Source organism: Halyomorpha halys, unplaced genomic scaffold (genome assembly GCF_000696795.3).
Source record: "Halyomorpha halys isolate HHAL.00 unplaced genomic scaffold, Hhal_1.1 Scaffold265.1, whole genome shotgun sequence".
In the NCBI taxonomy this organism is placed as follows: Eukaryota; Metazoa; Arthropoda; class Insecta; order Hemiptera; family Pentatomidae; genus Halyomorpha; species Halyomorpha halys.
The window spans coordinates 244,188-269,616 of NW_027107765.1; the positions used below are offsets into that span (position 1 = coordinate 244,188).

The 25,429-nt window shown below is 29.1% G+C and overlaps 1 protein-coding gene across 1 annotated transcript in view; it reads right to left on the minus strand.

The window, feature by feature from the left end:
- Positions 1–25,429, minus strand: part of LOC106680525 (lethal(3)malignant brain tumor-like protein 3) — a gene marked incomplete in the record, with an annotated part of 217,767 nt that overhangs the window by 119,651 nt on the left and 72,687 nt on the right. The window contains 2 exon segments of the mRNA XM_067046081.1: positions 1,337–1,403; positions 23,328–23,393. Coding sequence (XP_066902182.1) covers positions 1,337–1,340 — 4 coding nt within the window.

A 25,429-nucleotide genomic window follows, 5' to 3' on the forward strand; every position in this document is an offset into this window, starting at 1 on the left:
TATGTATGAGATCATTTATCAATATTACCTATTGCCCACAACTGTGTGGCAGATTGTAATATCTATCAATAAATAAATCTATCAAAAAAAAAAAAAAAAAAAAAAAAAAAAAAAAAAATTTGTTATGTGTTAACCATGACAATTAGTAATTCTATAAAACGACAAATAACTGTTTGTAATATTTGTCCCACACATAACGTGGCTATGTACTTTTTTATTTTAATTTAATTTAATATCCGGCCCGGAGGACCTTTTTTATCTGGCTTTCCCTCCCCCCATCTTTATAATTCTTTTTCGCGGTTTTTGGCTGTTTTAAAGTCTTGCGCACCTCTGCATCCTCTCAAAACTAAGTTTAAGAGTTTGAAAATGCGTATGTGAATTGAGTTTATGTTAGAGAAGTATCTTTTGGGGATTTCAATTTTATTTATTTTCCGTATCCCTACCAAAAGTTTTACAGTTTTTAAGAAATTGTTATATTACTTTCCATTTGTTCCCCCAACAAAAATATTGAAAAATTACAACCATAATTAAATTTTGTATATTTTTTATCTACTTAGGTTTCTTTATTATTTTTGACAGATACTAAAAATTTACCTTATAAATTAGTCATCTATAAAAGAAAAAAAATCCATGTCAAAAACCGTTCAGCTGTTCAGGAGAACGATATGTTCTTATAATTATGATAACATCATATTATTTTATTTTTTATGAAAGCGAAAAATGAGTTATTAAGTAGTAATTAGAAATACTATATACCATTGATTTTCTGCAAAAAGGACGAAACTGTTATTAGAATCAATATGATACTAATTACTTTGTGAAACAGAAAAAAAGAAATGTATCAGGTTCTAGATATTGTTAACTTTATCCAAAAAGAATTTCACAAAACAGGATAATAAACAATATGCTCTACTGAGATTTCTTGAATTCGCCTCTTTTCACAGAAAAACTTTAAAAAATAATAATAAGTATAATATTTAATTATTGGATTATAATAACGAGGGCTCACTCAGTCTCGACGACAGAATATCACCACCAAATTCCTCGGTAACAGCACAGACCAAATCCTAATTTAACGGGAATTACCAACAACCTGGCGGAACTGATGTCCTTTTGTAGCGTATTACTTATCTACGCTTCTTATACGTCCTCGCTTAACTATGCTGGATTTAATGTCTCATTCTCCTCTGAACCTTCCGTCATATTATCCTCAAGGGAAATACCGGAAAATCTTGTTTTTATGAAAGGAGGTTGTGTCAAAAGAGGGGCAGTTAGTTATCTCTTCGTCTAAGAGGCATAGCTCAAAAATGAATAAAATAATATAATGAAAAATTACCCATTGTGCGCAGACTTGTGAACCAGGGTATATCTTGTCAGTCCGAAGGCCATCTCTATTAAAACAACTGCAAAAAAAAAACATAAATTATTCATCTGATCACAATTTTATTTTATATTTCCAAAACTAAATACCATATAAGATCTGTAAGTAAATCTACTCTATTTCTTTTTTTTTTATATATAAAAAAAAATTAATTCGTATAATATAGCGTCATTTAGTTGTTTCTATACCAAAATTATAATTAATGACTGAATCTCGACGAACAACTTTTTTCCCTATGTTTATAATATCACCAAAATAAATGGAAAATACTTAACAGAATGGAGAAAAAACTTGATTACATTTTGCTTAATATTTATAAAAACAAAAAATACTGACAAACCTGAAAAACATAGTTTACATTTAAAATGCACAAAGACCCTCTCGGTAAAGTTTTTACAAAATCAAACAAATGGTCATAAACTTATGCCAGTCAAAAGTTTTACTTGTTTATGCATAAATTAATAAATTTTATTATAAGCTGTAAAATTTATTTGGAATTTATCTTTATGTGATATAGATATTAAACAGTAATAATTTTGGTTTGTTTGGAAGATATAAAAAAAAAGCATTATTGCTACTTAATGAGGGGACTACATCAGAATTTTGATGTAACCTGGTGGTTACAGTAATTAGTTTTAGAGTAACCTATTTAATAGGTGACATTAAAAAATATATATAATTTAATAGGCATTATACGTAAAATTAATTTTTTTTAGTAATTGGAGAAGATTGTCGGGGGGTGCGGTCAGCAAAGAACAACATAAATAAATATGGTTTTGTTTATTTATGTTGTTCTTTGCTGACCGCACCCCTCGACAAACTTCTCCAATCATTAATCTACGGTCAACTATCTACACCTCATTTTTTTAGTATATATTTTTTAAATAAACAGTTCTCATTCTTCGCAAGAATAAACAACAGATAAATACAATGAATAACTAGAAGAGAAAAAGAAGAAAATTAGTGGCATCGGATACGAATGAGAAAATAAAAATCTTCCGATCTTTTCTAACTGCATTACGGTTGTGTTAATTTGCTTTATACTTAGCAGCAATAAAGTTTATATTCGTCATTTACTACTCAAGAAGCCCTTATAAAATTTTTTAACAATAAAAAAATTAAAATATTTTGTTCATAATTTGGCCTTTCCAGCTCTTTTTATTAATTTATTTTTTCAAACAGCAATAACTTCAACACGAGCCCATCAATCTACAAGATCGTGGGGACATGTGTAGAGTGGACTGATGCGTGCACTGCACCGGATTTTTTTTTGACAATTTTTGATTTTATTTAATTGAATATCCCCATAAATGGCAACAGTTTACTATTTTAATTACTGTATTCTCATGAATCGAATAATTGTTTAAAATGAAGTAAACAAATAACAATAATATTATAATTGATTTTTAATCAGCTAAACTTAGCATAACAACTAAGTAAATTGTTCTCCCTTTCCTATAATTACACACTAATTGCCCGAGTGACTGACGACTTTTTAAACCGGTTGTTACAGGCAATTCATTCAAGAAGTGATTCCCCAGTGAAAATCTCTGTAATCCTGTCCAAAAAAAAATCTTAGTAATGAAAGTTTAAAAAAAAAATTATTGTAATGAAAAATTGATTTTTAATTAATTTTGATATATTGCGACACCGCATTTGTAAAAATGTGTCACTTTTTAGCAATTTAATATTTTAAAACTTTTATTTTGTTTTGATTAGTGAGCTAGTGTTGAGGCTATTCTTGCGATTTTCGATGAAAAAAAAAGATAAACAACAATTTTTATGTTTCTGTTAATAAAATAAAACATAAAAATTCGTTTTTTTAGGATTTCATGCGGTGCGAATAACGAATTCAAATTTTATTCTTGCAAAGAATACAACAATAAACAAATATAACTATGCCGTAATGCAATCAGAAAAGATACGCGATCTCGACTTTTCCCGTTTAAATAAATGTTGCCTTTTTTAAATTAATTATAAATTTCTTTAATATTTCAAATTTACCCATTGTTCATTAATGCTAACAATAAGAAATTTTTTTTTTAATTCGTCAATTTAAATTTTTCAAAATTAAAAGCACTCAAGATGAAGATTTTTTTTTAGAAAATTTATCATTTTAGTCTTGTCAGACTATTTCACTGAAGGCAAGAGCATGAATATGATGATATTAGGAATGTTCCCGAGAAGTCAGTCAATATGCATAAGCAAACACCACCTTCGCTGTGGATTGCCTTATATTATATCAACGGAAAAAAGTGATAAATTCATTCTATAAAATAGCACCAGGTCAGTCGATTTTATCGAAAAAGTTGCTGTCACAATTGATGGCATAAATATTTCATTTCAGTTTCGTAAGGCTTTTTATTTATAGAGCTAGGAAACATACAGAACATTTTTCGAGACTTATGGGACCTCAAAACGAGTATTTCTGTCGAAAACTCGAATTTGAAATTTCGCACAAACAAGGACTTAATATATATTCCTTGTAATGTATGGGTAAGGAAAAAATGACGGGCTCTCTCATTTTTAAATTCAAACTTTTAATTTTTCGTGCTCTAATATTAATCAGTTGTAACTTGATACTTTTAACTGTTGACAAATCAATGACAAATGCTAAAGTGCAAAGAAAAATAGACAAATACCTGAATTTTTTATATTTAATTTTTACCCAGCTTGATTATAAAACTACTTGAAAAATTATAATTGTATAATATCAACAAATAATATTTTTATATTGATCAACAAACGATATTGTATTGCTATAAGAAAAAAACTGTGTACTTCTATTAAACAATTTAAAGGAAATATTATTAAAAACATTTCTTATTAATTACTAATAATTGATTGATGGGTTAGGTCAGATCTTTCTTATTATTTGTCATTAAGTCTGACCATTATATTTTTTTATTATCTTTATTGATATTTACAACTGTACATTAAAATACATTCAGTAATTTTGATCTCAGTTATAATAGAGTAATACAGGTGGGTAAAGAAACTACCTATTAGTGAGAAACGTCATCTAATGAAACGTCAGGAATGGAAGAGGAAGCAAGGTTAGGAACTAGTATTTGGGTGGTTAGGGAGTTTATAATGGAAGGAATGGTACCTGGTTCTGGCTAGTTCTGTTACATATGGAACATTAAGTTCTTCATGTATGATTTTATTTGTGACTAAGTAAGGGGCATTGAAGATTTTACGAAGGAATTTGGATTGTAAGGATTATATACGAGAGAAATTCGAAGGTTTAGTGGAGCCCTAAAGCTCAACTCCGTATGTCCACATTGGACACATAACAGTCATGCAGATCAGTCTTTTGTAATGAATTGAAAGTTTAGACAGTTTGTCCAGTAAGTACTGTAATGACCTCTATTTTTAAGTTTATTATTTTGGTTGATCATGGAACAAAAACCTTCCAAAACTCCTCAATTTTATTAGATCATGAACATTAATCAAATAAGTTAAATTTATTTTGGGCAATTCAATGCCGAAACTTTAAGATTCAATATATATATTATAAACTATATAGCATTAAAAAAAATAATCCAAATATTTCTAATATAAGTAAATATTTCTAGAAGTCAAGGAAAACGGTAAGATACAAAAAATCACTTCAAAAAATAATATAAATCAACTAATAATTGAAAAAGCTTAAACGTTGATGTTTCAAACTTCTAAGATCAAATTCCTTCCTAGTTTTATTTCATGTGTGGTTTATTACCGACTTCAAACGACATCCGTTACATTAATTGGGTTTTTTATTAAAGATACTCATGCATATCTTTTGATATAAAGAAAATAATCTATTAGGATTATAGTAAAGAGAATTAGAAGGTCATAAACATTTTTATCAACTCAATATCTAATCGATTATTGATGCTTCTGATAATTTTACAACCATTAACTGGTCTGCTATAAAGTTAGGTGTCGAAACTAACTAAATATTGAAAACTAACGCCTTTTTTTATAAAAAAAAAAGAAAGAAAGAAAGAAAAATATGAATTAGTGCGCTCAAAAATTAATAAAATTATTCTGTTTGATAAAAATGTATCGATTATTAAATATGAAAATTGTCTTTCAATATATTATAATAAAACCAAGCTGAATCCGTAGATTTGCATAAACATAATTATTTTGATCCCAAAAAACTAGTTATAATTTTAAATATTTGTCATTTAATTGGTTATATTAATTTCAATTTACATAGGAACCGAAATAGGTTACTTCACTCTCTAACGAGAGTTAAAATGAAATCATTACATAATGTAAATTACATTCTCAATTATATGTTACTGTCAATAGGATGACCGTTAACTCGACCAAAACGTGTACAATTAGTGGTTTTGAAGCTTATAATTACAATGAAGTAATTGTAAGACACTATTACAATTACTGAAATTGTGTAAAAGTAATTGCAATTACTGTAATTGTAATCTCAATTACAATTACTTGTTTATGCAACGGAATTTTAATTGCAATTACATTTACATGTAATTTAACTCATATGTGAACTAAGTTTACTTGAAATATTTCTTACGAGCGGGAATCATTAATGTTAAAATCAATCCACACGCTATTTATTTTATATTTATTTTGAGCTATTTTGATTTTTGATGTTTATAAACCTATAAATAGAATTCAATATGATAAAATGTCAAGACACCAGTAATACACTTGTTCACAGTGTACAACTAGGTATCACTTTAATATTTTGAGCCATTATAAAATAGATTTTTTTTTCGTTTTCGGGTCAATTGTTTGTAATAACTATTAAAATTACTTGTAATTGTGGTCATGGACATAATTCCTAAAAATAATAAAAAATAAATACTAAGATGAATTAGCCTAAGTACACAATATAACAGTGGGAAATTAATAACAGCAATATATTTAATGTGTAAACATAATTTTAACTAATTATCCTCATGTTTTTGGATTACACCATTACGTCTGATCCTCCTTGCCTTAGTTTATCCCAGTATATTAATTTTCTTATTATATCAATTATAGCTCTATTATATTAATTATAGATTTCCTAGCAAAGAGTGTTGTTCTAAGTACTGTTTTAATTACCCTTACACTTTTCGTTTTAAAAATTTTTTTTAAGCCACTTCGGTCCAATTTATTTTTCAAACTGCCTCATTGAACATATACACCATCAATTATAACTTCAAAAGTATTGTCGTTTTTGATATACGGTGATCAATAAGTCAGTGAGTGAGTTGTACCTGTTATTTTATATATTAAGATTAAGAAGATAGAAAGAAATCGCTTTTCGTTTAAATACAAATGAATACATACTACAATCGATGTTAACACCGTTTCAGATAATTTTAATTTTAATTATATGAAATTGCATTTCCTCTTGAATGCGTAGGTGTAATCCTTTAGCAAATGTATAATTTTTTTAAAGTATTGGAAATATTTTTTTATAAACCACTTTGAATCCGAGCTTCTTCAAACTCAGCTTTATTATTTATCTAAAGCATAAAGGGAACAACCGTTTATAATTTCAAATTTATAAGCATTGTCGTTTATGAGATTAATAAGTTAAAGAGTGAGATGTTGAAGAAACGTACGACCCGTTTTATTATATAGATTTCATCAATTAATGATTTATTAGATTTTTATTACATACACGTAGATTAAAAAAACTTCAAGAATAATAAAATATTAAATTAACGGTTGATTACCGTAAGGTTATTGGTCGTAAAAAGAAGATTAAAAAAATATTAAAAACATAATTTAGTTTGGGTATGAGAGACATGCCTGGCTCTAAGAAACTCAATAAATCTATAAATTGTTGCCTCTATCCGGCAGATACCGTTTCTTACGGTAATTATATGTTTTACTATTTTTCAAGACGTTTTAATTAATCTTTCATTCATTAAGAACTTTGTTGGTTGCTTTGTAATTTTTTTATTTTGCTAATAAAACAATATTTTGATAATATATGAAGTATCTGATAACATATATCTTTCTAATTATTAATCTCCACGTTTCTGAATTTACACTAAAAGAATTATTATAGTTGTATTTTGAATGTTATATTTTAAATAGTAATGTTTTATTTATTTTTTATATACTTGCTTGCTTTTTTGTAATTATGTATATAGCTGGTAAGTTTTTTTTTTTTATTTGTGCACTTAGAATTTTTTCTTTTATCTGTTTTTCTCATTTTGTTTCTTATGTTACTTCTCAGATATTAGCCCATTCCCTCCAGTGTGCCTCTAACTATAACAGAAATAAGCAACAAAAATAAAGAATGGATATTTCAGTTAAAATTTTATTATATGTTTGAAAAACATTCAATGTAATGATTACATAGTATTAGAGCCTTCTTATCTCCTTTAGAACCACACTACAGCGCAATTACGGTGTTTTATCGCCTATGATATTGAATAAGGACAATTCATTAGAAGCGACGGCACTTAGAGAAGTGATTGGCACTTGTATATTTAAAAGCCGCCTTACTAATCAAGTCACCTCCTGAGATTTCCTGACGCATGCCTGCCAATCCCAACGCAATTGTTTCGCTAATGCGGCGATGACTTGACGTAATTAACGCCCGTGGGCGTACGGCCCGTGTCGGACAAGGGGAGGGATTGCCTTCTGTAATGAACCGATCCTTACAGCTCTTCGAGTGTTCGCAGCCGCGACATCTGATCGGGACAAGGCCAGCGCTGTTGGGCGCTAAATCTCTTGTTCGTTCTGATCAGGTTGGTTCAACGTGGTGTTAACCTTCTGTAAAAATTATAGCTTTAATCGTGAATTTCCTAGATTTGATAAATTCTTATGTAAATTTTTTTTTTACCGCAATATACATATATCTTTATTGAATAAAATTGGCCTGTTCTTCACAATTTGTGTATTTTACTATCAATAAATTTTCACTAGTTAATATAAATGTTGTGATAAGGTAATGGTGGTTAGAATAGAATTTATTATTAAATGTTATAGAGAAAAATATAGGTTTGTTTTGACTATTTTAAATTTATTTGGGCATAATATCCTGCAATGTTTAATAAATCAATGTGGACCGTGATAATAAAATTAAAATTGTGTTTTCATAAAGAAGGTTAAGACTATTTGGATCCTTTTTTATTATTAATAAAACTACCAGTATCGAACAAGATGGTAAAAAGTATATATAAATTCTTACTTTCCTTAACTTTTATTGTTATCTCTTCCTTGGACGAGGAAACGAGGAAGACAGTTTTTTAATTTTCATTTATTTCCTTGTTTATAATAGAGTAAATTACTTTAAATTTAAATATTTCCTGTAAGCTTATAAAGTAAATTTATTTAATTAATTTATTTAAGCCGGAGTAATTAAAAATAAATTAAGAAAATAACAGTGAGAAAACTTAATTTCTTTAGGATCTATCATAACATTTTATAATTATATTTGGTATAAGGTAAGAGGATTATTATTAACCTTATTTTATTCCTTTGAAAATACATTTTTATTTGGGAATTTCCGTACATTGTAAGACCCACAATTAACTTATCCAAAGTACATTTATTTTTCGTATTGATTTCCCGATACAATTTTCTATTAATTTTTCAAGTAAGTAGTGTAACGTGTAAGTAACGCTAGAGATCAGTTACTTAAAGCAAAAGTAATGAAAGAGATAAAACGTTTTTATGTTTATTACATATAGTTGAATAATAAGCGCACTTACACAGCCTCCACTAGCTTATTACCAGTGACTCGGTGAGAAGGCGCTGGGATTTTGAGAAATCCTGCTCAACCCTTCATGCGTGAGGAATAGAGTAGGCTAGGGAATCTTCAAGTTGAAAGTATAAATATTGTCTATAATAGTGTAAATGTGATTGGTGATTTTTTAATATTAGTTCAAAATTTTATTTATTTTATTTTCTCCTTATACACATACAGAAATTTTATTATCTTTATTTATTTATATACAATTATTTATGATTATTATTCTTTTTATACATTTATATAATTTCGGCATGAATGTGATCATTTATCATTATTACTTTTAGTCCGAGGTTGCGGCAGCTATATATACATTTAAATAAAAAAAAAGAACATAAATAGTTTTAAATAATTATAAATCATGAATAAATAGTTAAAAAATATTTTTGAATGGAATATGGTCCGGGTGCGGTCAAAAAAACTCAAATAGTAAATGGATATACTATATTTATTGAGCCAACATTTCGCCCCACATTGCATGGCTTCGTCAGCGCTAAAAAAGATACAAACACTTGACATAGTTACAAAAAAAAAAACATAAGTGGAAAATAACAGGGTTATACAATGAAAAGTAAAATTTAATAAGAAAAATTAAAGGTTGTTAACAGTAAATGAAAACGGTAATAGTAACATATAGATAAGAGATAAAAAAAGAGAAGAAATATTAAAGAAAGTACAAATTAAGTGATGAAAAAAGAAAGAATAAAATCAAATGATGAGAAAGAATTCATACCTGTTTTGACCGAAGTCAAAGTCAGAGTGAGCCGTTTGTATTGGGAGGAGTGGGGATGGCAGTTTAGCACACCACATAATAACGTAAATAATTTTAAAGTAAATATTGTAAAAAAAAAATTAAAGTAGGTAAACAATAAATGGTAATATACATAATAGAAGGGGAGAAGAGATATTTACAAAATTATAAAAAAAAAAAAAAAAAAATTCTTCTTCACCAAATCCCTATCTTTTTCTTATGTGCATATATGAAACTTAAATTAGAAATCATATCCAAAACTTTTAGAAGAGAGTATATCTCAAATTCAAAATAAAAGTTCTGATCAAATCCCAGAAGTAAATTAATTATTTATTTGTGAAATATGAAATAAATAAAAAACTATTGCAGTATAGTACTTTGTGGTAATATTATGAGAGTGAAGCTGACCACATCCGATCCCCCTAAGTAAATCAGTACTGCTCTGCAACGATCAGGACCTGTCGGCCTTCCAAGGACCGTCCCGGGAAGATTTCTCCCTCTCCCCCCTCCACTCCTTTATAGACGAGACCTTATTATTTGAAGTTGGTATCGTGTTCTCTTCTGCTCGTGCTGTCAGAGCTTGATCCGACCTGGATGGCTGGAACTAATTAGCCCACACCTTGCAGACTACCTGACAGGTGAGCTGGGTGTGCAAGCAGGTGCGCACTGGTGACCTATGACGCACAGCACAAGGCCGGCACAGATACCTTTGGCCTCTCCCAGTGCATGTAAAACGCCCAGTATTTTGTCTGTCTTTTAGTCGCCATTAATTAAAATAATCATACTTCTTACATTATTATAAAAACTGATAAATCGGAAAATTGGCATATTTCGACCAACAGTACATTTTCGCTAAATTAAAGTAATTAAAACCGGATAAGTAAATTAAAAAAAACTATTGTTTTTTAAATCATACAATTTTAGTGTAAAAAGCTCCTTTCTATAATAGTATCAACAATGTTAAAAGATAATAGATTTAATAGCTGAAACGATGTTGATTTGGCATATGATTTTTTTTTCTATAATTGAAAAGTTTTAAGAAATTTTGAAATTTTTTTTACCAACTCATCGATTGTACAGATATGAATAAAAAGTAATACGCGCAGATTACTACTATAAATCTTAATATTTAGCATTTATAGCATTGTTTTTGTTAAGATCTTCATGAAAATAATAAATTGAATTCGTTGACTACGGACTACGAGATGATTCGCAGTTCATGCCCAGGACGCCTACTTCTAGAAGTCTCATTGTTATTTTAGTAGCCATATTTGTGCAGCTACAATATCCCAAGTAAAACATTACTAAAATCGTGTAGATGCAAAGTGTTAATTCTATTCAGTGATTGCTAAAATATAGGACAAACATTTATTTTTTATATTTATATATAATTTATATTATATACAGATTATCGATCATATGTGAATTAGAAGATGATCAGGATTGCGGTCAAGAAAAAACAAATAGTTCTCAACTACTTATTAATGGACAACGTTTCAGTCTACTCTTAATAACATAAAAAAAAATCGTTATTTCATAGCGTAATAAAATAAGCAAATTTTAATTTCCAGTAAAGTATTTCCTCAAATAAGTAGTATAAAAGTAAGGGAAAGGGAAGCATCTATTATATGGGCTTATGTTAGTGTATATATGTAATGTATAGTGATTATATGGGCTTTATGTTTTATTCTGACGGAGTAGCCTGAGGTCATTCATATTTGAGGCTTTGAGAAACCAGTTGGAACAACCTCTCCAGTGGTAATTTTAAGAAAAATATTCAGTAAGATTTTAATATAATATTTGATCAAAGTTAGTTTAAACCAGTTTTGAAAGATAATCCTTAATTATAAATCAGTTAGTCGTGGCATAGTAAATCACGACGTTTCCAACTTTCCATCCATCTTCAGGTTTTGATTCTGTTTTCATTACTGTTATCTTTTGTGTTTTATTTTCTTAATTTGTTTCTGCATCAATATGCTTAAATAGTTATTTAATGGTCACTTTTTTTAATAATTTCTAATTCAAATTTTGACATTTTTTAAACTGTAAGTTTAAAGATTGTTAATAATTCTTGCTCTTTATGTACTGACTCATGCCGTAAATTCAGGAAATATCATGAAATGCTGACTTCAAAAGTGAAAACTGTTTAATAATACATTGTGTTTTAATTTTTATTCTGAAGACAGAAAGGAGGATAAAAACAATTATTTTATTGTAGAGTCAGGACACCAATTAGGGACACACCCAATCTGGTAAATAATTTGATAGGAGAAAACCAGGCGGTTCAACGTAGATTGTAACCAAATCAATTCCTTGTATAACTATTGATCAAGAAGCAAAATGTTCCTCTCAAGTTTTGACACCATATCATAGAGTCTAGTGGTATACATATCAGTATCTAAATAGCGGTGTTTCCCTATATGCCACATATTGATATGCGCCGATAAGACAACTGCCAATTTGATTAGCGGTTTTGTAGTTATACCTTTGAAGAAGTTGATTAATGGAAAACAATCTCCTTTTTCCATTAAACTTCGATAATTCCACACCGGCAGCTGTATTAAATTATCGTTAAAATTTTCCTGACACGATATAATATTTCATCTAAAAAACTAAAGGTACTTCCAGAACGTAAGGCTGTCATTAAGTCGTTAAATTCTGGCCGAGCATATATAGGCGGTGCACTCCGACTGGGGCCGGTAAGGAAATTCGTTAAAAAATAATCCCGGGTAAGGAGGGGGGAGTATAATATGCAAATCCGGCCCTGGACAGGGGGAGATAATAGAGCGAGTGTTGGTCGAAGAGCGGAGAGGCCCCGAGGAAACAGGTTCTTGGCGAGAAATCAGAGCAGGTCCAGGGGTCATTGGTCAGTCCTCTCAGGGCAAGCTTTTTCTCCTCCGGCTCCCGGTCATTCTCCAGTAGCTGAGGAAGTCAGAACCTCCATGGTAGTTTTCTACATCGTAGGAGAGAGTAGAAACTGATGTGGGTACCCAGCTATTCTGAAATAACGGAATGTTACACAGCTCTAAAATATATTAACTACTTTACTTTAAGTAGTAACACGCCGAGAGCCTGAGTTGGATATGAATTATTGAGTATTTAATTACATCTTCAATTGCATGAGCAAAGTAGCACTATAATTACACCAAGATAATAGTTAAATAGCCCAAAAAATAAAAAATAGTGGTTTTGAAGAACAATTACACTCTAAAATAATTGCAATTACTTTAATTGTTATTGTGACTCTCAATTACAATTACTTTTTAAAGCTAAGTAATCGCAATTACAATTATAAATACTGGTGCATTGCATATACCAAAAATAAATTCAACGTTTCAAATTTCAAATTAACGTTTAACGACAATCGTAAACGAATTTCGACCTCTTAGGATAAATACCTTCCATTTCCTAATCATCATTAACAAACAATAGGAAAAAATTCAAGAGATTTTTTTTTTTTTTTTTTTTTTTCATACCCTCCTGTAATGAATATTTGGTACATACATATAGGAGATATGCTATTGCCTTTTGGCATTATAAGGTTAGGTGGAGAGGTTCCCTCTTCAAGTTTAATTTTGTATTCGTATTTGTCTTTTTACATTCAGTGGGTATCTGATAAATATTTTAGTCCCATTGCGGCATTAAATATTTGCGATAACTTAATATATCATTTAAGATTCTCTAAGACTGATTATTTAAGATTGTAATTAATAAGTGCTATTACTTTTAATCAACTAGTAATAGTAGTTGCGAATCTGGCTGAACCTGATTTAAAAACATTGCTCGATCTGAAGAAAACTTTTTTGATCTTGTAAGCCGTAAATACTCTCATCATAAATTGGAAATATATTCATATTTAATAACAGTCTGCCGCCTTAAATATCTAATATTATCGTTAAACTTTTTTAGGTCAACATACTAAACCTGTATAATAATAATTATTTTTTTCCTAATGCTGGGCGTAAATATGTGCGGGGTCATAGTAAAAATCCAATAGCTCGGGAGAAAAATAAGGAAGTTATTCGACCGCAATTTTTTATAATTTTAGTGAAAACTATTTATGGTTACTACTCGAAATTTTTGAAAAAATTGAAAACCACAGTGCGGAGGAATAATAAATGACAATTGTTGCAAAGCCTTACCAAAAAAATAATTTTTCATTTGGAGCTTTATATTCTTAAAACTACTAATAACACAAAAAAAAATAAACCATATATATGTTTATTTTAGATATATTAATATATGAATATTGATCATTTTATTCTTGACTGTCTCGCAACTTTATCGTTTGCATAGTCATGCTCTACAATGAAAAATACTAATTTTTAGAACAAATAGTTTCTTCGACTAATTACTATAAATCTTTATGAATAATAACTAATAGGTTTGTGCTAGAACTGAATAGGTTTTAAAATGAAGGTAGATTTTCCAACACGTAATCCGTTTTTCAGGCAGGTAGTCTGCTAGTTATTTCTATTTTGTATTTTGTCTGTTTCTATCTAGTACTGTTAATAATGTCTTAATAGTGTGTGCAGTTTTTAAATTAATTGTCCCTTATGTATTTATTAGTAGTCGAGTAACTTGAATTTAAATGTTGTACATGTACAATAATGTAAAAAATTTAAATTCATGTTACTCTAACCTAATAAATAAATAAGACATATTTAATTAAAACACTCCTCTTCCTTTAAATAAGTTACAAAAAAAAAACCATTTACTATAAATATTCGAATTTTAGGGTTTCTCCAGGTGAAAATTACGAATTTGCAGCCAAGCTTACAAAAATTTAACAAAATATAACAGGGCTCAATGAAAGCAGTCGGAATAAATCATCCTTTAATTATTGATAAAATTCTTTAATATATTGTATTGTTAATTATTAGACGGTTTTGAGCAATTTAAAATAGTGTTAAATCGATCCTCTATAGTGGTACTCTTGGCTGTTCCATTTCAACAAAAAATTGAAATATGTAGTTTCAGTTTTGTATAATTTTTAGTTCGGCTCGGAATAGATCAGGTGATGTTGGCTTTTTTTGATTCTAAATTCTGTCACCATTTTTCCTGATTCCTCTTTTAATTATTGATAAAATTCTTTAATATATTGTATTATTAATTATTAGACGGTTTTGAACAATTTAAAATGGTGTTAAATCGATCCTTTACAGTGGTACTTTTGGCTGTTCCATTATAACAAAAATATTGAAATATGTAGTTTCAGTTTTGTAGAATTTTAGATTTGGCTCGGAATAGATCAGGTCATGTTGGTTTTTTTTGGTTTGTTATTGTTAATTATTAGACGGTTTTGAGCAATTTAAAATGGTGTTAAATCGATCCTCTACAGTGGTACTCTTGGCTGTTCCATTTCAACAAAAAAATTAAAATATGTAATTTCAATTTTGTAGAAATTTTAGTTCGGCTCTTCCCCCCCCCACACAAACACAAGTAAAAGTTTACTGTATAAACTCTTTTTTAAAGCATATTCAACGGTTGTAATATAGATAGTGTTCAATATGAATTCTATGAACCTATAGTGTATTAGGCAGTTATTGGTGCCTTCAATGTTCACAAATTACACTATTTTTTGAACTTTTCTCTTATAAATGTCTATGATATAATTTATTTTCAAAATTAGAAGTCTTGTACTAATTATTTTGTTTTATTAAATGCATTACGGTTGAGGAACCGTTTCCCTACTTCCTACTTTCCTCTTCCTTCTTATTTATCGCCGATATAGTATCCCTACACCCAGAGTTGGGATCCCCAGAATACGACGAGCCTACACTGACTGATTTAGAAACAGGAGGCTGTGAGTCGAGGCGTAGTTTGATGACACCGTTCCTTGGACCGTATCCAAAGTTGGCACCCCTGATAAAATACATTTATTTATTTTTAATACATCTAACGGCCCAGTAACGACCCTTTCAATAACTACTTCATATAATTTAGTGCTTGGGTTTTTTTTAAAGGTTTTCCCTAAGACTTGTATCTATATGTTTCTTTGAAGAAGACTCTTTATTGCTCTCCTGTGGTCTACTTCAAATGCTATAATGCTATTCTCGTTGAGGTAATTGCGAATTTACAACCTTCGCTACTATATGTTAGGTGCGGAGCGCCCCTTTGGCAGTGCTATTTTGGATAGGTATATATCCAGGTGTGATATGTTAAGTTTAACCTACCTATACTATTTTGGCTAAGCCAGAATGAAGTTTTATAGTTTGAGTAAACGTAAGGGAAAGATGTTCAGGGGTACGGTTGGTGATAGTCTATAAAATCTTATTTTATTTGTGCCGACGTTTCAGCACCCTTTATCAGGGCTAAAAACAAATGAACAGTATAACAAGACGATTGAAACTAAAAAGAAATTAATTTAATATTTCGAAGGTAAGAATATATACAAAAAAAAACAAACATTGAATATATTTATTATAATCTATAACAAAAAAAAAGACCAATCGTATCACGACTCATAAGTGCTAATAAATTAAAATTAAATGAAGATAATTAAAAACAAGAAGCTATAAATATTTACATGTTTTTATATTTAATACAAAACTTAATTGAATATCTATAATATTACTTTAACGTTGTACTTACATAAACATTAATTGCTTTTTATATTTTTTATAAATCATAAATATCTCATTATCTCCATAATTTATTACTAATTATGTTTTATCATTCTATTTTTTTAATTTTAATACTTTACTTTAAGACTCCAAAGCACTTTTTTCATTTTTTGTTATATTATTTTAAAGGGGTTTATAATTTTTTTTTTCTAAACCCCATGAGTCTAAAAGGTTTGCTATATAGTGGATAGGTTACTATAATGGTTGATATTTCTTGTACTGCATTTAAAGTGCATTGCAAGAGGGAAGCTAGGAAAGGGATGCCCGTTAAAATGGATTGAGTCTGATGATGGGGCTCAACAGATTTCGTATTGCCTGTATTATCCCATTATTAATAAAGAATTAATTAACGTCATAAAAATCTACTTATATTTTGAAATTATTTGAAATTTTTTCTTGTATATTTTTCTTATCATTATATCATTGTTTTTTTAAACTATCCTGTAATATGATATATCATTTTGAATATTCATAGTTAATACAATTTTATATTAATTATATTGTTATTTAATAATTGTTTTATAATAAACTGTGCTTACTAAATGTATTTCTCTCAAAGGCGTTTTCTTAATTTTATTCCACTATTGTTACCTTCTATTTGTTTCGGATAATCAGTTAATAATTAATTATGAATTTCGTTTATAACATTAGCATAATGTTAAAACTATACCTTTAATATAGGTTTTGAAATAATATTTGAAGGGCTATCCGCTTAAATTTAAGAACATAATACTTGAGAACATGCTCTTGGTAAGATTTATATTAAAAAGAATATTAGGGACTTTGTTTTTATCAATAATTTTTTTAACTTTAAAATTAAGTAATAGTACTCTTTATAACAAAAAGGGTTCTTACATTAAAGCTTTTAGGTTTTAGCCTTCACCTGAATCTGTGACTACTACAAAGTAGAATAAAATTTCACGTAATCTCGTTCCACTTAGTAGATTGGGCCAAGAATATAAAATTACTCACATCAACCCAGGCTACTTAAGACTGTTTAAATTTTAAAATTGCAAGCAAATTCCAACAAATCCCATCAAATCACCTTACCCTTCATCGTAAACCTACTGACTGCCCTACAGTTTCATTTAATGCTGTTACTCTTACCCCTGTCGAACAGATCCGCTACCTTGGACAACATTTGGACAAGCGATTAACCTGGAATCCTCACACAAGACTGAAAAGACAGGAAACTGCACGTCGATTTCGACTATTACAGCACTTACTAGACAAACGGTCTAAACTTCCAACACATTACAAAAGACTGATCTACATGACTGCAATAAGGCCAATCTGGACATATGGAGTTGAGCTTTGGGGCTCCACTAAACCTTCGAATTCCTCTCGTACTCAATCCTTACAATCCAAAATCCTTCGTAAAATCCTCAAAGCTCCTTACTTTGTCACAAATAAAATCATACATAAAGACCTCAATGTTCCCTAAGTAACCGATCTCCGAGGTGCCTGAAAAGAAGATGGCCACGAGACCAGCTAATGTAAAATGTCATTAGAGTGCTACCAATGGGTAGTTTCTCTACACGCCTGTAACAATCCAATTTAACTTAGATCAGATTTACTAAATGTATTATAATGTACAGTTGTAAATAGCAATAAATAAATATTAAAAAAAAAATTGAAAGCTGAAGTAATTGTATGCAAATAAAGGATTATATTGATACAGAACGAAAGCTCTACAACTGGCACAATTCCACCTCATTTTAAGACATCTTAAATATATTTTCAAGTAGATATTAGTGATAATTTAATATATTTTTATTAGAGTAATGCCTTTCAGATTGTGCAGAACCCGTTCAACTTCGCAACAATATGTCCTCGGTGCGGCTCAGAAATTTATAAATATGGTGGGGTCGGCTGATGTCGGAAATACACGTTGGCCTAGATCGTGTCTCGACCCCGCCACCTCTGCACCTGTCTCAGCATTTAAGGAACTCCTTAGTGTCTCAAGTATTTATGATTTTATACGGGAGTGTTATAATGATTAAATTACATTTTTAGAAAATGATATAATTATATTGGAGCATTGACTAAAAATTATATAAAATAAAAGTATGATTACATATTTTCGCCGAAACGTCGGCACATTAAAATAAGTTAGTCATACTTATTTGTGTTTCATTGACCGCACCCCCAACCATCTTCTCCTCATTTATCATCCACGGTCAACTATCTCTCATAATAATTACATATTATTCATTTCGGACTTAATAGGTATCATGGTTCAAGTGACTATATGCAATTTTTTTTTTCATTTTTTCTTTTTATATAAAGAACGGAACGGAAATCCTAATGGAAAACTCCCATGACAAGTTTCAATGTATCAATAAAACAATTATAATGATTAATTACATTCTGCTTATAAAATTTAATGAAAAATCTCGGAGTTATCTCGAGACAGAAGTTGCAAATGTTTAGAGATTTCATTAATCCAATATAAAAAGCTTAAGCCGGTCGAAGCGAGCGAACGACGCAGACATCTGGCGAACACATGCTCCTACATCAGGTCTCTCTCTATTCGAGTCGAGAGCTCGCTCTGACCTCTGAACTGGTTTAGCATATCCCCCGGCGACTTCACCTACCGGCTATCATAATTCATCTAGCAAGTTCTTTATAATTTTCGATTTCTATATGAAATTGTTTCTGGTAGTCCAATTACATGATTAAATATTTTTTATAATGTAGGAAAGGACGATCACTTAAGTGTATAAATGATTTTCTGCGACCATAAATTTCATTACATTATCTCTAACCTTCAATAATTCCTTATTTGAAAACTCAGTTGTAGAAAATAAAAAAAAGATACTGCTCGTTTATAACAGGAGCCGGATACATAAAATCTAGCAAATGGAACATACTTATGCAAATAATTAATAATAAAATAAGTTTTTAAGTTTATTATTAATAAAATTGGTTTCTATCTCAATTAAGGTGGAAATGATTTTTTTCAATTTTAAAACTCTTAATAATTAGCTAATTAATTTTATAATGTGACGAGTTTTTTTAAAAAATAAAATCCGGATAATCGAAACTAAAGCAGAATAGGATTAGAATTCAGTGAATAAAAGAAAAAAGTATTGGTTTTCAGAAGGCAGAGACAAGCCCATCCCCAAATCCATAATGTCATCAGAAACCATATCTTGGAAGTAGTGAACAGCTTCCAGTACAGATTGAATCCCTAATATGTGCTCATGATGATGAGTACATGGTATCGGTACATGTGGGGAGAATATGATGGCGTAGGGGAAATAATAAATACAATGGCATGAATATATCAGCTAGAATCGAAATCCCGAGACTGAAATAATTTGGCCTCCTAATAAGGATGGGAGATGCCAGAGAAACTCTAGGAGGGGACACCAGCTGGAACAAGAAGTAGAGGGAGACCACCGAAGGACAGCGGTACTCCAAGACATACGGCAGGTGAAAAAAAAAAAGCAGAAGCCGAAAATCCAGTTGCTGCTATCTCTGCCTGTTAAGATGAAGAAGAAGTATAACTAAGGAACAATTTAGAAGCATTGTTATCTTATTTCATTAATTTCCCATTCCACAAACACACAATTAGTATATGTGACATTATCTAATACTATGTAAAATCATACGTCGGCTCAATTTTCAACCTCCAACATTAGCGCCGGTCCTTGGGAAAAAGTAAGAACCATTCCACTTCTTTTGCTCTACTATGGACTATTACCGCCAAAATAGATTTTTAAGTAGTAAATGAAAAATTAAAAATATCATTTTTTCACTTTCGTGCCATGTCATACCCTCTTATAGGCACTTTAAAAATTCGTATTCCATCTACAATTGATAGTTTGTTTCAATTCACTAACTTATTTAGTCATTTATTACATCAGAATTCAATTAAAAAATACTCATTATTCATTGTCAATAAAAAGGAATAAAATTAAAACTGTAGGTCCGACCTTTTTCCTTCATTCCTTCACAGAAAATGTTTAAGGTGCAGCTTAGAGAGGAACATGGCCAGATGGATAGGGTGGGACGGGATGGTAGTGGGTAGTCCCTTGGATTATTCTGGAACACCAGGCGATCTTTCGGTTGCTTCGATTTTGCTGTTTTAAAGTAATTATTTCCCTAGATTCTTATTTTTCGATGCGAAATGATTAAGGTTTTTGCTTCCATGCTCATGAAAGAGAGTATCTAATGAATGAATCAATCTAATCAATTAAAACAGAATATACAAATCTTGAAAATCCCAACTCCCTCATTATTTCAAAAATGTTCAATAATGAGGGAGTGTATACTTCTATTCTTGTATTAATATTAAACTGTTTCAAGTTTTGAAAGATAATCTTTTTCTTTAAAAAATATTTTACTTCACCTAACAAAAAGCATGTTCTCACTTCCTCTCTTAAAAATATTCAAACTCACTCCTTCATTTCAACATCTGGTTCATCATTTTTTTAAACCATATTTATAGGTCACTACTACGTTGGTACATAAAAAGTGAAGGCACTATGCTTTTAAGTAAGTATGAATTTTAGCAGTTTGAAATTATGGCGTTTTATCATTGAGATTTTTGGAAGTGAAATCAGCGCATCTTCAGATAATGACTCTTATATTAATTAATGATACATTTAGAATATAGTGAAGGGTAAGGTAAACTCTTTTTGATCCTACGAGTATTAAGTTCGAAGATTAAGTGGAAGATTCAAACCGTTTCCTAAAGAAATTATTCCTCTAATATTTTCCATCAATCATCGTTACAATTAATTTAATGCGAATAATCGAGGAGATCTGTTACTACAAGATGGTTCCAAACCGACAGTAATGGATCACTACGAATCCCGAATCCAGTTTCGATCTCAACAGATGAGGACCGTTAATCAATTCACTTGAAAGGTCTGTTAACAGAAAAGATTTATTGCCTTTACCTTTATTAGGATTTTCAGAATGTCGTCAATTGGACATAAACTGACTCAGACTGATTCATTGAAAAACAATTTATATGATCCAATAGACAGTTTGTCAAACTGGAGTATTTTATTCGATTGAAAAAATAAGGAAAGAAAAAAAAACGTTAGGCGCCTCGTAAGTGGTCAAGGCTTGTTACCCTTATAGAGGTATTATGTAGAAAGGGCTTACAAGTCAGGCAAATAAAAGTCGTAAAAAAGAAATTAAACTCAAGAAAAAGAAAAAACTAGTGAGGTGCGTACTTATGAACGTACAATTATACAATATTATATAAACTTACAAACGGAAAACTAAAGTTTCCAATTTTTATGAAGATTATTGGGCTCGCGGAAGTTAACGCTATTTTTGTGGTTTTAGAAAAAAAGTGAAGGCAAGGTTAGGCTAAAATTATTAGAAAAAAATCCTTATTTGTTTGTTGCAATAAAAATTCTTATTCTAGGATTTCTCGAGGTTGTAATAACAAATATAAATATTAAAGAATTAAACAGTTGAACAAATGATAAGGATTTATGTAATATTTTGTATTTATAGATTGTTTATAACTGGTTATTTTTTTTAAATAAACAATATTAAATGTACTTTAGAGAAAGAGTTTTGGAAAATTTGGCATATAAGTCCTGTTAGACTGTTTTAATGAAGATAAGCCCTATTTGGTATTTAAGATAAATTAATTCACTAAGTTCATTCAAAAACGTTTCAGCTGTTTTGCAAGAAATAAAAAAAAAAGAAAGAAAAATCGATTTAATAAACTGGCACTTCCTGTCAGCCTATTTTATCGAAAAAGTTTATGTTATATCCAAAGCATCTACCCGCCTTAAATACGCTATTTCAGTTTCCTACGACTTTTCGTTTATGAGCTTGTCTGCACACACACACATAAACAAATTTTACCATGCTTATAGGTTGTATGGACTCAGGGAATTTCTAAACGTGTATTTCCATCTAAAACTCAAATCTGAAATTTCGCACGATCACAAAACTACTATACATATTCCCTTACTATACATTCCATAAATAGGTAAGTGGAAGTAAAAAAGAGAATATTACTGAATTAGCATAGATATTTTTTTTTTTAACGGAATTATATTTTTTACTTAAAGTACAAATATAAATTAAAAGGTAAAATCAGGCTTATCTCTTTGATTTTGAATAGAAAGGATTAAACTGTACCCTAAGCTATACTAGAAAATATTTTGTTTTATATTATCATCCTTTAACAAGGTGAGACAGCAATTCATAAATTTATTCAGGCCATCAAAATAAGAAAAATGTTTTTTTCATCTTTGTTTTTGAATATCCTTAAAGTAAGGAAACTTTTCGCCTATCAACCTCATTCACTCACTTTGGTATTCATTTATTATTTGATTATTTTGTAATTAACTATTAATTTAATATATCAGTATTTATTAAAATATTTCACTTCATTTTTGGACCATCAAGACATATTTATATGATTCATATGATCACATTTTATTCGTTTTTTTTTTCATTATATAATTTAAAAAATAATTTGATTTCATGTAATTAACAAATTTTTTTTTTTATATTTTCAATGTATTTTATTTTCGCATTTAAAAAATATTTATAAATCGTATTTTCATTTTTTTAATTAGTAATATTTTAGTTATTATTACTATTTTTTTTTATTGTATACCTAGATTTTCCATTTTTTAATTTCTTTTTAATATTTTTCACCTTTGTTTTTGTTATTTTTTTACCAACATTTTTTTGTTATGTTACTTTTACTAAGACAATCCTAGCTGAAAGTGTCTCGAGGCTACAACAGAGGTAAATAAATAAATTAAATATTTTGTTTTCAATCAGAGTAGTACTAGGAATTTAAAAAAAAGTATAGATTGATTGTCTATAACATAAATTAATTGAAAAATAACTAACCCAGTTGTTTTTAGATGAAAAGTTCACCAAAGATTCATTCAAAAGCAAGGATCAAAAAATCCATACCTGTAACAAAATAGAAAACAACTATAAATTAAAGAAATAATGTTTTTATTGGGATTTTATCAAAAAAATCTTAAAACTAAGATAAGAAATAACATTTTTTGATTGACATTATAATGCCCTGTATTTAAATATTATATATTACCTAAATATCAAAATCATCAAAATAAGAGACCCGAAATTTCTTTATTTTTTTTTTTTTTTGTGCCGTGTTTCAGTACGTTATATTGAGGACCCAATTTGCTAATAAATCACAATTACTTATAGGCTTTGATGTATTTTAAACACTTAAATAATTGGGCAATGAAATTATTTCATTGATTTCATTTTTTGTTTCTGTGGAGCTTACATTCAACTAATATTAAATGATCCTTTTAGTTGAGATAGCGGCTAATTCCTTAGTACATGAGATTTTGAATTTTTTTTTTCAGAAATCATAAACAAAACATTGTAAAATAAATTTACATATAGTAAATGGCATACTGGAAAAGATTCTTTATAGATTTTATAAAAATATCGAAAATTTAACATTTTGTAAATTTATTTCACAAAAAATTATGGAAACAGGTAAGAACAAAGGTAGACATTAGATATTATCTTACGATTAGACATATTTTCGAAGAGTGTACTCACTATTTGCCAACAATAAACAGGATAGGACTGACCCCAAATTTATCCGAAACTCTGGCAGATGAGGAAACTAACATTACACGAGTATTTGAATTTTTAAAAGCACATCGCCTTCTTTATAAATTATAACTCCTCTTCAATTTTTATGTTTTTTATTTATTTTATTTTATTTTATTTTTTTTATTTTTTGTTTAAATTATTTTTCTATTTTTTTTTATTTTTCTATTTTTTATTTATTTATTTATTTTGTTATTATTATTATTATTATTATTATTTTTTTTACTTTTATCATCCCATAGGCGTTGATGACCAGAGGGTTTTACGCCTTTAAGCAAAAATCAACAACAACATTAGATATTATTTTATGGCACTTACCTGGCTTCGATTTGTGCGCTAAAAGACATCCGCACTTTTAATAATTCCTTTGAGTGATTTTTCAAAAACCAATTTTTTTTTCGAAATAATAAAAAATACAGATGTCTACTAGCAATAAGTTTGGTAAATGTAGCGTACATTTGTCGCTGCTTTGTTGCAGTTTTCATGATATTTGCCAAAATAAATGCACAAAGAGTTGATTGCTCCTTTTCGGAAAAAAAATTTTGTTTTTGAAATAATTTATCTCGGGGAACTATTAAATGTAAACAGCTCTATCATGGCTCAAAATTTTAGTAATAATAATAAAATTATATTTTCTCATATTTGTTTCTTTAATCCATACGAATACAGGACTTATTGAAAGCCTAATTTAAAAATAAATAAATAACTGATATGAGTGATTTTAGTTATACTAGCGGGTAATAGTCTGAAGGTAGTTTTAATCACTGATTATCTCACAACATAATATTTATTAATTTCTTTTTTAATTTATTATATGAACAGAATTATTTATTCAGACCTCTAACCTTAATTTTTTAAAAAAAATTTGAGATTAATAATAATAACTTCAAAAATAAATTAGAAATGGGCACGGAGCAGGTGCTATGCAGTGCCCGCAATACCAACTACAGACAAGGATAGGCGTTTTGTTTAATAGATTTTAGAACAACCCAAAATTAGAGAAAGCTAATAAAATGTATGAGGTAATTAGGGAAAAATATTTGTTTGAAATAGCAGAGGGTGTTAGGCATATCCTATGAAACAATCTCCTGCCGCAAATAAATAAAATAAAGTACAAAACATGAGGTATTTATTTTCTACTACATTCTATCCTCAATTTTGTGTGCAAAGAAATATCAATGAGCAGTTTTAAGTGATTAGGGACTTTATAAAAATATGCCAGAAGAATCTTAAGAAAACACAAAATATAGTAAAGTTATTAAAAAAAGAAAAAGATTTTTTAGATTTTCTTTTGCTTTTGAGTTGTATTAATAATTTAAAAAATAATTATTAAGAAGCCCTATATATATATA